Source organism: Chroicocephalus ridibundus, chromosome 2, assembly GCF_963924245.1.
Source record: "Chroicocephalus ridibundus chromosome 2, bChrRid1.1, whole genome shotgun sequence".
Taxonomy (NCBI): Eukaryota; Metazoa; Chordata; class Aves; order Charadriiformes; family Laridae; genus Chroicocephalus; species Chroicocephalus ridibundus.
In genome coordinates, this window is record NC_086285.1 from 141,820,612 (window position 1) to 141,835,037 (window position 14,426).

General features: G+C 45.7%; 1 protein-coding gene across 1 annotated transcript in view; it reads left to right on the forward strand.

Annotated features, from left to right (window-relative positions):
- The first annotated feature begins 3,023 nt into the window (after nt 1-3,023).
- The window catches only part of NECAB1 (N-terminal EF-hand calcium binding protein 1), a 71,231-nt gene continuing 59,828 nt past the window's right edge, over nt 3,024-14,426 (forward strand). Inside the window, exons 1-2 of the mRNA XM_063327172.1 lie at nt 3,024-3,139; nt 8,069-8,093. Of these exons, the coding sequence (XP_063183242.1) occupies nt 3,098-3,139; nt 8,069-8,093 (67 nt within the window). The 5' untranslated portion in view covers nt 3,024-3,097. The remainder of the gene's footprint in view (nt 3,140-8,068; nt 8,094-14,426) is intronic.

Genomic DNA, 14,426 nt, shown 5'->3' on the forward strand with positions numbered 1-14,426 from the left:
GATTGAACATGGTAAGAGCTGGGGAGCAAACAGAGTGCTTGTCACTGAGTGCTCTGGCAATATAAAGTCGCTAGAAATTTTTTTTGGCATAAGATGGCTCCATATCTGCTTTTCCTGCAAGAATTCCGTCCCCGAAAAAAAATCCTCTGAAAGCAAAACAGAGTATCAGCTACACTTGCTTGTAACAGTACGATCACAAATGTCAGTCAAAAAGACATCGAAGAGCCCTTGGCTTTCCTTCAGCTGGGAAGTACCAGGAGATGTGCCACCAGGCCGTGAGCGTTGCCCGCGGGGGGAGAGAGGGCTGCCCGCAGACTCTGTAAGCGTGGCTGTAAGTGATGAAATCACCGAGCTGGAATAAGGCAGGTAGCCATTTCTGAGAGCAGAATTTCAACGACTGCCGGGGGTTTTCAAACTGAAAAGCAAAGACAAGAGCTGGCATCATCACATCAGTTACTACTTCATGGGAGATATGAACCTTAGGAGCAGCGGCAGCGGCAGCCTGGGAATGGTAGAGGGAAAATTCTTCATTTCACAAAACCATTGGAATAATACAATTTTTCTAAAAAAAAAAAAAAACTCAAATTTTCTCAAATCCAGCTATAGAAATTAATGTGAGATACCCTTCTCAAATCTATAATCTTGTTATTGGATTACTGTAATTAAATCTCTCTTGCATATGAAGGATGATGGCCTGCACCTAGAAAAATATCTGAGCACCTGAAGCAGAGCTTAGGCACAGGAGTTTTGCCATGACTCCATGTCATCGGTCTCAGACACCCTCCCAGATTTCTGTGCTGTCTGTTACATGTATATAAGTGCTTACTTTTGGCCCAGCTTTGAGGCAAAAAGCCTTTGGCATTTTCTTAGTGACAGTCCTCAAACGCTTCCCAATTCAAAACATATTACTCATAGGTTGGCATTGGTGGGAGGGTGCACAGGCATGGAAGCAGAAACAGTAAGTATTTACACACCCCAGCAAGTCTCAAGCACTTGAATAAATTAACCAGGCTCCTGACATTACTCTGTAGTCATCAGCTTCTTCAGAGCCAATATAGACCAGGACCCTTAAGACTGGACTTAACCCTGTGGTGGAGCCTCACTCTTTTCTTCAGCTGTGTGGAAAACTGCCCTCCCAGGTTTGTCAAAAAATTAGTGACTAAAGCTTTGCAACACAAATAACCTTATGATTACCCTTCTGAAGGGGAAAGGAGCTGGGGTGTATAGACCCAGCCCAGCACGATTGCTCACATCTGAGCCTGACGGGTACTGTGAACTGGACCTCTTTGGGTTTGGATTAAATATGAAATTATTTTTAGCTGCGGACTAACAACAGCAGCTTTCTTGTACCTTTTTTTCTGTGAATGTTGCAAATACAAAGAATGAAGCTGCATCATTTTTACTGCGCTGTTGCATTGTTACGCTTCCGACTCTCTGTTTTGACATTTGCCTTTGTTTCTTGTCTTAGATCTCATAAGTAAATATCCGACTTAACCATCCAGCCACACCGCAGGCTTTTGCTCAGCATGAACTGTAGTCTCTGCTGGATGCCCCATTACAGTCATTTTTATTACACTGCTTGCTTCCAAAATGCTCCTGCGGTGCTGGTCATAAACGGAATGTGCATAGGAGAGGAGTCTACATGGTATTAGTTATCACCACACATCTTACACATTTCACGTGTCCCTAAAAAGTTCTCCTAGAATCTACCAAATTGTCTGGATCTACGTGAAAGAGTGTGTTAAAAAAAAGTGTGTTACCTCTTGCCGGGAACAACCAATATTCCGTGTACGGTGACGTGCATATAGTTTACTTAGGCACTTCTAACGCACCGCTGTGCTTCTTGTTCACATCCAGACCTGTTCTGTCTTTACTATGTTTATCTTTATAATGATAATTATCCATCCCAGGAGTATTATGTGTCCCTTACGGACAGAAAGGGGGCTGGTAAAGAGAGGCTGAGGTTCATAGCTGCTGGTCTAAAGCCTGCCTTAGATGCCAGGAGAACGCAGGCTTGGTGTTTCCCACCATCTGGGAAGAGCCTGTCAAAGGCACCAAACTATTAAGAAAAATTAGGCTTGGGAGCCTACATGAAAACTGGATTGAATGAGTAGGTCTTCAGTGACTTTTTTGCCAAATATTTATAGGAAAAGCGTGCAAATAAACAAAAAGAATGGGATCGTGTTCTAGTGTAAGCTGTGTTGCAAAAATGATTTTGCCCTTTTATCTGGGAAAAACAACCAAATGAAAGCTGGCAGCAAGAGCTACCTTACACTTGGTGTGCAGTGGGCTGTGCAACAAGAGCCATCGATGCCGAGGCAGACAGACACCAAAGCTTCCTTTTCACTGAGGAAATGCAAGCTGCCTAACTGTCTAATCAAGTTTCTAAATCACTCCATGATGGTTAGCTATGTGTGTTGCCTCTAAATGACAGGAAATACACTCTATAATGCTTATGTCAAAATATAACCTTCCCAGCAGAAGAACAGCTTTCGCGCTCGGGTGTCCCACAGGTCTGGAGTGAGAAGTACTATTTGCCCTTGGTAAAGGCAATGGATCTGCTTTACGATCCTTTTTTCACCGTACGAGTTGATTGGTACCTGTGTAAAGACTCAAGTTAGCATAATATGATGTCTCCCTTCTGCTCTCAAAATGGTTTTGAGAGCGGTTTGTCTTTGTCACGGTTTGACCACCAGGTCTGGTGCTCTGTTGGTTAGCCCAACCCCAAACCAGCCTCTGGTTTGAGTACTCAAGTGTTGTCCCCTGCATTCGCTCCCGTGTGACTTTTCTTGATTGTAAGCTGTAAAAAAAGATAAATTTCAGAGTTGGTATGCGTGTGGCCATGGCTTGTTATGTGAGCAGGAACAGCGGGTGCTAGAGGCCACCTTTTCCATCACCTTGTGTCTTGCTCCCCCCCAGAAACACCAGCACTCCCAGGTCCCCGCAGGCCACTTTGAGGGGTAAATTATATTCAAGGACCTTATTTTCAAGCCCGAGCGCTTTTGCAGAGCGCAGCCCCCAGGCAAAGCCTCCCTCCCCGGTGCCGCCCCCCGGCCCCGCCGCCGCTGCGGGCGGTGTCGGCGGCTGCGGCGGGCGGATGGCGGCGGAGCTGGGAGCGGGGCTGCGCATCTTCCGCGATGTGAGTACGCGGCGTCCGTGGCATCAACCCTTCCCTCCAGCACAGGCAGCAATTGCAAGGGGCTGGGTGGGGGGGGAGGCGTCTTTTTCCACCCCCCCCTTCCCCCCCCCCCCCTTTTTTTTTCCTTCTTTCGCCCCCCTCCCTCCCCCCCCGCCGCTTTTTTTTCTTCTTCTGTTTGTTTTTCTTTTTTTCTTTTTTTTTGTTCTTATTTTCTGGAGCCGTGATTTCCTCCCTGGGGTGGAAGGGGGTGAAGGCCAGCAAGGCTGTGAGTCCTTCCCTTTCCCTTTCCCTTTCCCTTTCCCTTTCCCTTTCCCTTTCCCTTTCCCTTTCCCTTTCCCTTTCGTTTTTCTTAACTGTTTTTACCATTTAAAATGTTAATGAGGGGAACGAGTTTGCATCGATGGCGTGCATATGTGAGGAGAGCAGGTTAGCAGTTGGGGGTGGTTAGGAGAGGCGCTGGGTAAAAATGCTGTCACTTTTCAAAATGCATTGCTTGGATTTATATTATTTTAATTTTTTTTCCGGGCTTTTCACTGAAGAGTTTCTTGCCCTGACAAAGTTTTTTTCCCAAACTGTGCAGGCTCCCTCCCATCCCGTTAGACCCTGATGGATTTAGGAGGGATATTAGGAAGAAATTCTTTACTGTGAGGGGGATGAGACACTGGAACAGGTTGCCCAGGGAAGTGTGGATGCCCCATCCCTGGAAGTGTTCAAGGCCAGGCTGGATGGGGCTTTGAGCAGCCTGGTCTAGTGGGAGGTGTCCCTGCCCATGGCAGGGGGCTTGGAACTGGATGATCTTTAAGGTCCCTTCCAATCCAAACCATTCTATGATTCTATGGTTCTATGATTTGAGGTGCCCAGGGCTGATGTGCAGAGCAACCCTCAGCCTTTTGGGGGGAGCCCAGCGAGGTGCCCTCCTGTGCACCTGGCCATCTGCCCCTCAGGAGTGCTGTGCTAGACCATCACCAAGGGCTCAGCATCTCACAAGATGCAGCTGTAAAGTTTTTTGTCTAAACTTGCCTGGCACAGGGCGTTTCTTTGGTCCAAGGCAAGTCCTGATAGAAGGCAAACTCCCAACCAAAGATCTCCAAAGTATCCCCTGTCCTTAATGAGACCTACAAATCTTCAGACCAGCTCTACTATCAACTCTGATCTACTTCAAACCAACTTCTGTACCGGTGTTAGTCACCAGAAATTACATATTCTGTATTAAAGGACCCTTTATCTTGATGTTTTCTCTAATGTTCCCACATTAACTTCCCGAGCCTTTTCCCCAAATTATTTCAAGCAGCCCCCCTCTGCTCATCTCCTGATTTCTCTAACCTCCATGAGAAATCATTTAAATTAGACTCTGTTCATTTTTATTATTTCCATTGAAGTGTGTAATGAAAACGCAGCTTCTTTGTCTTATAAATAACACTTGTAAGAGAAACAGGAGAATAACAGGCATATATCACCAAGACAGAAGAGAAAGGTAAGTTGCCAGGAAGGAGTTAAAAAACATTAAATGCAGCCAACTCCCCGGTTTAACTCAGCACACTGGGTTAGAAAACCGCACGTGGTCAGAATATCTGGTAAAATTAAAACTTTCGATTTCACACAAAGTAAAAAAAAATAATTAGAATGAAAATTATTTGTTTAATTTTCAGCAATTTCTTAAACCAGCGTCAGGTTCATATTTATGGAAAAGCAGATGCCTTTCACAAAACTGGTGAAGAGGAGAGAGGAGGGCTGCTGCCGTACTTCTGCTCTTACATCTAGCGAAAAACCCGAAATTCAAACCTTGTCTCTGCCTGCTTCAAAGCAGGGTCTGGACCCTGGGGGCCCTTCCTCCTGTGAGAGTGCACCCATGTCACAGATATCTGGGGGTGTGCAGCTCTGTGATTACCCCTCAGCGAAGTACCTCCACCTGATATAAACACCTAACTGTAAATTAGACCAGGCAACAAGAGACTGCCTGTAAGGCTGCCCAGAAAGGGCAGGCACTGAGGTCCTGGTCCCACTGGGGAATCGGCAGAGACCTGATGAGAGCTAGACCTGATTTCTGATGCGACCTCCTCCCTGCTCTTGTCTCAAAGTCCCTATCAAGCATCCGAAGGATTTTAAGATTTCCTTAAGTTTTGGGGTTGAAAAAAAAATTTAAAATTAATTAATCCAAATTTTAAATAATAATTAATAAATTGATAAATGCATAATGCTTAATTAATTAAAATTAATTTAAAAATAAAAAAGAAAAATTACTTATGCAGAAACTTTTGCCGCCCTTGACCCATATTTATGGGGCGCTCAGTCCCAGTCCCAGGCCCATACATCCGTAAGCCAAGCCTGAGCAGCCAGCGCTCTTGCTTGCATAGAAGTCTTGCCCAAGGTGTGGGCTGCGTCACCTGGTGTGGCTGTGACACCCGTGTGGCTCTGCATCACCTGCTGTGGCTGTGACACCATCCGTGTGGCTCTGCGTCACCTGGTGTGGCTGTGACACCATCCGTGTGGCTCCGCGTCACCTGGTGTGGCTGTGTCACCCCTGTGGCTCTTCACAGGCCCTTGCTGTTCGTGGCACAAGTCACCGGTCATCTGTTAATATTGCTTGGGTCCATGCTGGGCGTATTTATCACCTCGCTGGAGCACACCTTGCTCTGTCCCATCAGAGATGCTTGTGTGCCTGCCCACAGCGTGCAGCTCAGCCCAAGCATCTGCGAGGCACGTAACGCTATTCCCTTCAGCATCCCTCTGCTCGGGGGCACCCCCTGCTCCCTTTTATCAGGTGCAACCGGGCAGAAGGAAGCCATTCGATCTCAGAGCATCGTGTTTTGCCGCCCTCCCCAACTTTCACAAATCTCTCCACTTCCAGCTGAAAATCTGCAGAACCTTTCAGCACGCTGGCTTTGCCATCTGCTAACATATAGTTACTAACCCCAGAGCAGCACCAAGTCCTACAGGCAGCATGGAGGTGGGTCCCTTGACAAGCAGGTCCTTCAGGTGACACAAAAAGGCAACAAGGCTGCTTGCCACTGAGAAAGGAGAAAGGTCAACAACAGTTTCCAAAAAAATCAAGCCAAACCCTCCAGGAATCTGGAACTGATTTTTGATATTTTGCCTGTTAAGGATTATACAAAGAATTTTTATTTTATTCTAATAATGCTTTTAATGATCTTTCCTTTGCTCTGCCATTTAGTCTTTAGTTCTCATTAGGAGAAAATTTCCAGTTTAAGAGTGAAAATTTAAAACCCCTAAATGTTCCAATCCTCATACCAAAAATTGAGTTGCAATGTATGATTTATTTGTATATATAGGGAGGGGAGATGTCATCTTACTAAGTTTATTTCATACTTTACATGCTGTGAACTTGGTCCAATGCAAAGTTCAGCTTAGGGACCATCAGTGAAGCCTTGGATGTGGGTCACAGTTCTGTTAATTGCCCACAAACCCCATCCTACAGAATACCGTCACCAAGATGCTCTGACAGAGCTTGGCACCTCCATCCTTGTGTTTCTCATTTGGTTTCACCTCTAGGAGCAGAGCAGTTACGGCGTGTGCTGGACAAGCTGCTTAAATGCTACTAGCTGTTTATCAAACCAGAGAACGTTTCTGTTGCTGTCAGCTCTCAAAAATATATGTGCCCATTTTGAAACTCTTTTCTTTACTGATATTCATAGCAGCAATAGAAACTATATTCGGAATATTTGCTTTCTTCGCCTGCCTAAACTGGATATACTGTTGCCTGGACGACTCCCCATTACAGTTTAGGCTGAAGTGGTGATGGGGACTACCTCTGGAAACTCAGCAGAGTGACAACAGATGGCAATCGCACATGTCTGAAATGCCAAATGGTGACCGATGCCACAGCAAAACCACCTCATCTGGAGAGCAGGGAGCAAAGAAACTGGAGGAGAGCCCCTCTGTTGCCTCCAGTCCTGATCCCTGAAGGGATCAGGATCTGATCCCTTCTTCAAAGCGCGGACTAATGTGGTGGTACCTGCGGTGGGGCTCCAGCAGGGACAGGCGGGCACACTGGTGTGTCACCAGCAGTGAGGCAGGGCCACCGCACCTACGTGCAGCCCCGGGTGGCTTCGTGCTGTGTGCCTCCGCCGGTGGCAGAGCTGGGCCTGGGAGGCTCTGCCACCTCTCCCCGCAGGATGCACCACCCCCCAGGACCCTCTTCTTTGCACGAGGAGCTACAGACTCTCACCTACGTATTTAAATAGCTTCTCTAGCCGGTGCCATTTGCAGCGGGGAGAAAAGGCATCCCTGCACACCGCGCGGGTAAGCTGGGGTCACACACAGGCTGCATGGCAGAGGCGTTGCCGCGAAGGATCGACAGCAGGGACCCCCGCGCTGCCTTTGCCTTCCCAGCTTATAAACCTCTCTGATTTCCCTCTCCCCTTCCTTCTGTATCTGCTTTCTACTCGCCATCAGAGCAGTCCTCAAATTTGCTCCCACACACCTGATCTCACCTCCCACACGTGATCCCTTCACGCCAGCCGTCCCCTCTCCTGACTTATCCCTTTGCTTCCTCCACCCACACAAACCCCGAGCCTTTCTCACCATCTCGGCTGCTCAGCGCGTCCTCCCAGCTGTCATCCTTGCTCTGCTTCTTTAAACCACTTCTCTCAACCCCGAATCCAGTACCATGGTAGCCATATGGTACCAGGTTTTGTGCCTGAACATCATCCTTATAAGCCATGCACAAACTAGAAAATAAAGCTGGTTCTTACTAGGGTCTTGGTTTTCAGTGAGCACAGCACAGGAGGAGTTAAAGAAAGCAATACTCTGAGGGAAGGATGGAGACACACTAAGTGCTTTTCAATTTTATGCAGCCTTGTGAAAATACGATGTGGAGCTCAAACTGTAAATGCCCACTACATACAGCATTGTGTGCTATTAATCTGTACCAAAAAAGTGATTCTGTTCTCTCTCTCTCTTTTTGTCTAGATACTAAGAAGAGCAGACAAGAATGGTAAGAGCGGTCATGTGTCTTCCCCCCTCCCTTCGGGAAAAAACAATCCATCATTGATTCAGCATTTTAAGTCGTGCTTTAAATATCCTAACAGAAAAATCAGCCATCCCTCATGTCATTTTATGTTTTCTACAGGTTCAATGCAATGTATTTTGTTGTGCACTGATCCTCCCTACAGCTTCTTTAAGGGCAGATCTTGTGCTCTCGCAATGTGGCATGTGTGCTTGATTTGCACTTTGGGGGCACGTGGGAGTTTTCTTAGTGACATTGTGTTTACAAGAAGGTTTGAAATACTTGTTAGTAGCCCCATCTTATTACTTTCTAAAAACACCATGGGCTATATCCAGCAATTAGGCTTGTTTCCTACATTTGGCAGTTATGTATTTGTTCGGCATGTCAGTAGGCAGAATAAAGCCTGGAATTCAACTCACATAACACAAAAGTAATGAGTTTTTTATTATGTTCTTTATCTCAAGTTTTTCCCTTGTGCTACTGACTGATTTTCCTTCCACATACATTTTTTTCCCTTCCTTGAATTCAGTAAGTTGGAGCATAGTACTGCAAGGCTTCACAGATGCTCCCAGTCTGGCCTCAGCAGGGGAAGGGCCTTGCTCTAAGGACTGGATTTTTTTGCTGGTATACATAGTCACGGTCTTGAACCTGGCTTTAACTCCTTTTCCCATCTCAGAATTGCTGCACAATTTTGGGCAAGTTAAGTTGTCGGGTTTGTGCCACATACCCCAGCAGAGAAATGAAGCCACTGCCACGGCCCTGTGTCACACAGAGTGTGAGACTCAGTATGTTTGAGGCTATAAAGAGCTTCTGTAGCTCTGAAGTTATCATAATAGTATTTATACTTAACTCACATAACCGGAGTTAGATCTCACAGGACGAGAAGGAAATACACGCTTGCAATTATTTAGCACTGTCGTACCCAAGTATGGGAAGAAGGGAGATGCGACTTCTTGCAGAAGCACGGGCCGGACTTCGGTCTTTTCCTGAAGGCACTGAACAGTGTCAAACCCACAGCTCAGACAGGTTTAACCCTGATGAGCAATTCCCAGTCAATCCTCAGAAAACAGGTATTATGTGCGTTCAATAACATGTACTCACAGGTATCTGAAGGCAAACGGATACCATTGAGACAATCAGAGAGAATAATTTTCAAGGAAGAACTGTTGGACAGTAAGGGGCCACCATCCAGTTTGATGGTATAGCTGAGCCTGTTGAATAACCGCTTACTGTTGCTAAGAGGGCAGTCCCATCCACAGCACACCTCCTCCACCTGCATATTCCTGACCCACCTCCTGTGTGGCAGCTGGCACTTCCCACGAAACCATGGCAGGCTCCTTCAAAGAGCTCTGGAGCTACAAAATCCATCACTATGAGAGTTTTTTGGTAGTTTTTTTTGTTATCTCCCTCAGTCAGCTTCCCAGTGGCATGCAAGGGCAGCGGTGGTACAAGTTGAATCCCAAGGTGAGCGTTGGGATGGGGAGGAGAAGGACCTGTCCCTTCAGCAGTGCTTTTCCAGCTTAACTACATGCCAACCACAGCCAGACTCTGCTGGTGTCCCCCGCAGACTTTCTCCTGGTGTTTGGAATAGATGTTTACCTGTCTACCCTGAAGAGTCAGAGCGCGTGGTGCAGAGCAGTGCTCGTCATCCCCCTGGACTCAAAAACAGTCCTGTCCTGGACTTTGAACTCATGCTCTGTCCCAGCTCTCATGGATCCACAGCACTTTGGTGGGTCAGGAAGACTTCCAGCCCTCATTGGGGTTACTCCACAGCTTATTATTTATACATTGCTATTAAAATAGGGGAAACAGCTCACACGATCAGTGACAAACTTGCTTGTTCCAGAACAATACGAAACCACGTCAGCCCCAGAGACTTTGGTCACTGGCATCCATACCTGTGTATGGATGCTTTACAACATTACTGGGAGAAAAGTGGCTAAGTTCAGTCACTTTAGTTCTGTTTATTTAAGTCCATTAACTTGAAATGATTTCAGCTCTTATGTGCTTAATTGTATTTGCTCAACCACCAATTGCCCGTGGGACTTCCAGTTTGCTAATCTAGCGCTGCAGAGGCTGGTCCCACATTAATAGGGAGGAGATTTGTTTTCAGGCTGGGAAGTTAAGTACCTTCCCAGAAAGGTTAGTGGATATGCGAACACTTAACTAAAATGTTTACACTGCTGGCAACACAGATTATTAGCTTTTGTTAGTGACTAGGATCAGTGTCACCTTTCTGTGCTACAGAAACCCACGTATTGGTTTAAAGTAACAAATACTATGTTACTGTCTATGACATGGCCATGTTAAGGTCTCCCATACACTTTTAGTAGGACTGTCTGAGATCTGCCATATTCATTCTCTCTGTGGGATTAAAATACCACCAAAAAATTTATCATCAAAAACCTTACTAGGTACTTGCTTAACAGCAAGAAAAAAATACATCCAAAAAAGTGGATCAGGCTGATAAACAGGAGTATTATAGGAGATAACGTTCTTACTATGAATTTAGGGACTGTGAGACTTCAGTTAGCCTTCCGCAACAAGGAAAGACAACTATTCTTGCAAAGACAATACAAAATAAGAGACGAAAAGAGCCAAGAAATCCTGCTGAACTGCTGTTACTCAAAAACGCTACAATGATTTGTGACAGCTGAGTTTAATTGAGAAATTTTTTCATCGAACAGTCATTCCCCTGTTTGAAAGAAGGCATATAAATGTTGTTTCTTCTGGGGTGGCGGCTTCTTTCTTTGCCAGCCCAGGTACATATATCATTCTGTTACCCTCCTGTTTCTGGAAATAGCAGCTGTGCACAGCTTCCACAAGAGGATCAGCTTCATAAGCTTTATCTATAGTTCTTATTTCATGGCTGAGCACCTCTGCTCTGTATGGAGCAGATCCACACTCCTCCCATAATGGAAAAGGTCATGTGATTTTCTTAGAGGGAGAACAAGGTATAGGGAAGGAATATCACATTTCTAAGAAATAAGGTTCATAATATTGACAAAAGCAACAGAAAGCCCTGAGAGGGGGAAAAAAAAAGCAATTTCATAAAGGTGAGATGTTGCACATTGACCTTTTTGGAAAAGAGAAGTTTCAGGTTTGCATGTCAAAACGAAATTTTGTTCAGGTTCACTTTACAAAACTCCATGTATTCAAAGGAAAGCATCTGAGTTTCACACAGAACTAATTTGGAAAAATTCCAGATAAAAGGAAAGTTCTTCATTTATTTCATTCCTTTTGCTATTTCAAACAAAATCAAAGTCATTAAATTCTTCTCAAAAAGTAAAATCTTGTCCCTGGCCTGCAAGAGAGGGAGTAAAGTACGGGAAACTGGAACTGCCAAATGCAGTCTTTCCTAATGAAGAAAATTTTTTACCTCCCTAACCTCACAGGCAACAGTCATTGCCCCACACACATGTGACTGCAGCACCTCTACGTGCTTGTCTGCATGAGGTGTTTCTCGTATCTTCTGATATGCTAAGAGGGACACGGTACACCCCATTAGCCTTGAAGTGATTTGCACTCAAGTGAAATTATATCCGGTGTAGTTAAAGGTCACCCAGGGGCCTCCCCTGACCACGCAGCTTTGATGTGTGCCCTATTAGTTTAGCCTCATGCTATAATTCCCTCCTGTTAGCAGAGGAATAGAAATTCAAATATAGACGATGTTGCAGAAATCCAATCACAAACAGTCTGACTGTCAAAATGGAGGAAAAAAAAAAAGGTAATAATCTACTGAGAAAGCAACTCAATCTTGCAAGCGTAACAGTCTTCCTTCAGCCAAAGGAAAGTGCTTCAACACTGATGGTTCAACACTGAGCAGAGTCAAGGAGTACCACCAAATAACTGGTGCCCTGCCTTTGCCTGCATCAAGGTGGGGCTCATTTCTCTTGCCATCCTCCTGGGGAAGAAGAGGGCTGCTCTTCCCATTTATCAGAGTCTTTCTGCTTTATCATCTCCAGCTTTTTCTTCAGGGGAGCCTTGCTGCTGCTGCAGATCTATTCTCTTATGATGGTGGAAACAAATCACTGTGAGCCCAGTGGCTTGGCGGCGGGCTTGCCTGGCTGTGGGCTGCTGTGTGTCAGCACAACAGCCGCCCTTTAAGGTGTGAGCCTCCTACTCCTGCTCCTGGCGTTTAAAACTCCCCTTAGCACTTTTCAGTGTGAAAACAGCCAGCCAGTCAAACCTGGAGGCAGGAGGGAGTGACCCCCCAGCTGTGTCCTCCAGAAGGAGGACCTCTCAGCTGTCTCTCTCCTCCGCAAGTTTAGAACTGGTGTTTGATTGCAGCCTTGTTCCAAACCTACAGCTCCTGCCCCCAGGCTCTCGGAGCAGCTCCAAGCTGGAGCCCTAAAAAGGGCAGCTCTAGTATGACAGGTTGAGAGAGCTGGGGTTGCTCAGCCTGGAGAAAAGAAGGCTCCAAGGAGATCTTATAGCACCTTCTAGTACCTAAAGGGGGCCTACAGGAAGGGTGGGGAGGGACCCTTTATCAGGGAGTATCGTGATAGGACACGGGGTAACAGCTTCAAACTGAAAGAGGGTAGATTTAGATTGGATACCAGGAAGAAACTCTTTCCTGTGAGGGGGATGAGACACTGGAACAGGTTGCCCAGGGAAGCTGTGGATGCCCCATCCCTGGAAGTGTTCAAGGCCAGGCTGGATGGGGCTTTGAGCAGCCTGGTCTAGTGGGAGGTGTCCCTGCCTATGGCAGGGGGGTTGGAACTAGATGATCTTTAAGGTCCATTCCAACCGGAACCATTCTATGATTCTGTGTTTAGAAAAGATTATTTGTATATAGATGCTGTCATTGATTTGCAAATACAAGTCATCTATTATGAAAAAGCACTGAGTATTAGCTTTATCTCAAACATCCTTGAAGCTCCTAAGGGGAAGATATTTGAAAACATCATAGGTAATGTCTGCTATAGAAGCAGAGACTCTCCAAAAAAACCCCCAAACTTAACTACAAGGAACACAGTAAACAGTATGCTGCAGGCAGTCAAGAATGACTGCTACCAAACAAGGGAAAATTAAAAACCGACTGAAAAAAAGAAGACTAGAGCTCCAGAGGTGGCCAAACCTGGATGTCAAATACCCAGTGCAGACCAGCAACAAAATGTTATTAATGCCAGAACCAGCGCATTTGTGTCTGATTTCATTTTTTCCCTGACATTTCCAACAAGCACTCACTGAAAGGTTTTTTTTCCCCTCCTAAAAATATATCTTTTATAATGTCATTGAACTAGAATCTGCAAAATGAAAAATACAGTCAGATAAGACTAATCTTCTCATTCTGTCATATGTCTTCATTCAGCAGCCGCTGATGTCCATGATACAGAGCAGGGACATCACACTTTTAAATGTAGAATTCTAAAACTGTGTAAAATAGCACGATAATACATCCAGTAGCAAAACTGATTGTTGATTGCAATGATCTGGGGATTTCAGCCCAGCTCTAAAAGCATGCGAACATTAGCCCAACAAAAAAATCTGTGGGTCATAAATAAAGGATTCTTTAAAATAAGGCAAGTGCAGCAGTAGCATCCTAGTCCTTCCACTGCTGTCAGTGACCAAAGGGACGGATTCACAGAGCATAAACACGTGAGTCACCTGACAAGATTTCCACAGAATAACCAAAAAACCACCAAGCCGCACCTGTACGATGATCAAGGGGAAATCTCGCAACGCTTACTCTAGAATCAGTTTTGCAGAAATCAAAATAGGTGTTTTCATATTCATTATTTATTGACAGTGCCATTGCAGGACAAACACTGACTTTGCAGTGAGTTTTCTACCTGCTGCATCTGCTCCTGTGTCTCCAGGGTGAGCTCTGGCAGGATGATAGCTGTCTCAACTACAGCAAGCCTCAGACGATGACTTCTCAGGGGCTCTAGCTTGTAGCCCAGAGACCTAATTTGTGCCATCCAAGAGGACTGAGTGAATATGCTTGCGAAAGGCGGGGGAAGCACCTCAGGAAGGGGATCTCTTGAATCACCCTAAAGTGGACTGTCAGAGTTGGCCTGGAGGCTCTCTGAAGATTGCCTCTTAGGGGATTAAACTTATTTCCAGGGAAAATTTTAGAGTTACACCAAAGCAAGATGTGCCAAGTTCCTGATTTCAGCATTTTTTCATAGGCCAGTACCTCCTAATCTGGGACCACAACATCCTGACATCTCACGAGGTCTTCAGCTAGCCCATAGATTGTCCCTAGCAGCGCTGCGTGGTGGCATGGGCTCTCCCCTCCATACACATGGACTGGCCAGATGTGTCACAGCATGACAGGGTGACCCATCTCTTCTGTGCCCTTCCTTGAGAAAAACA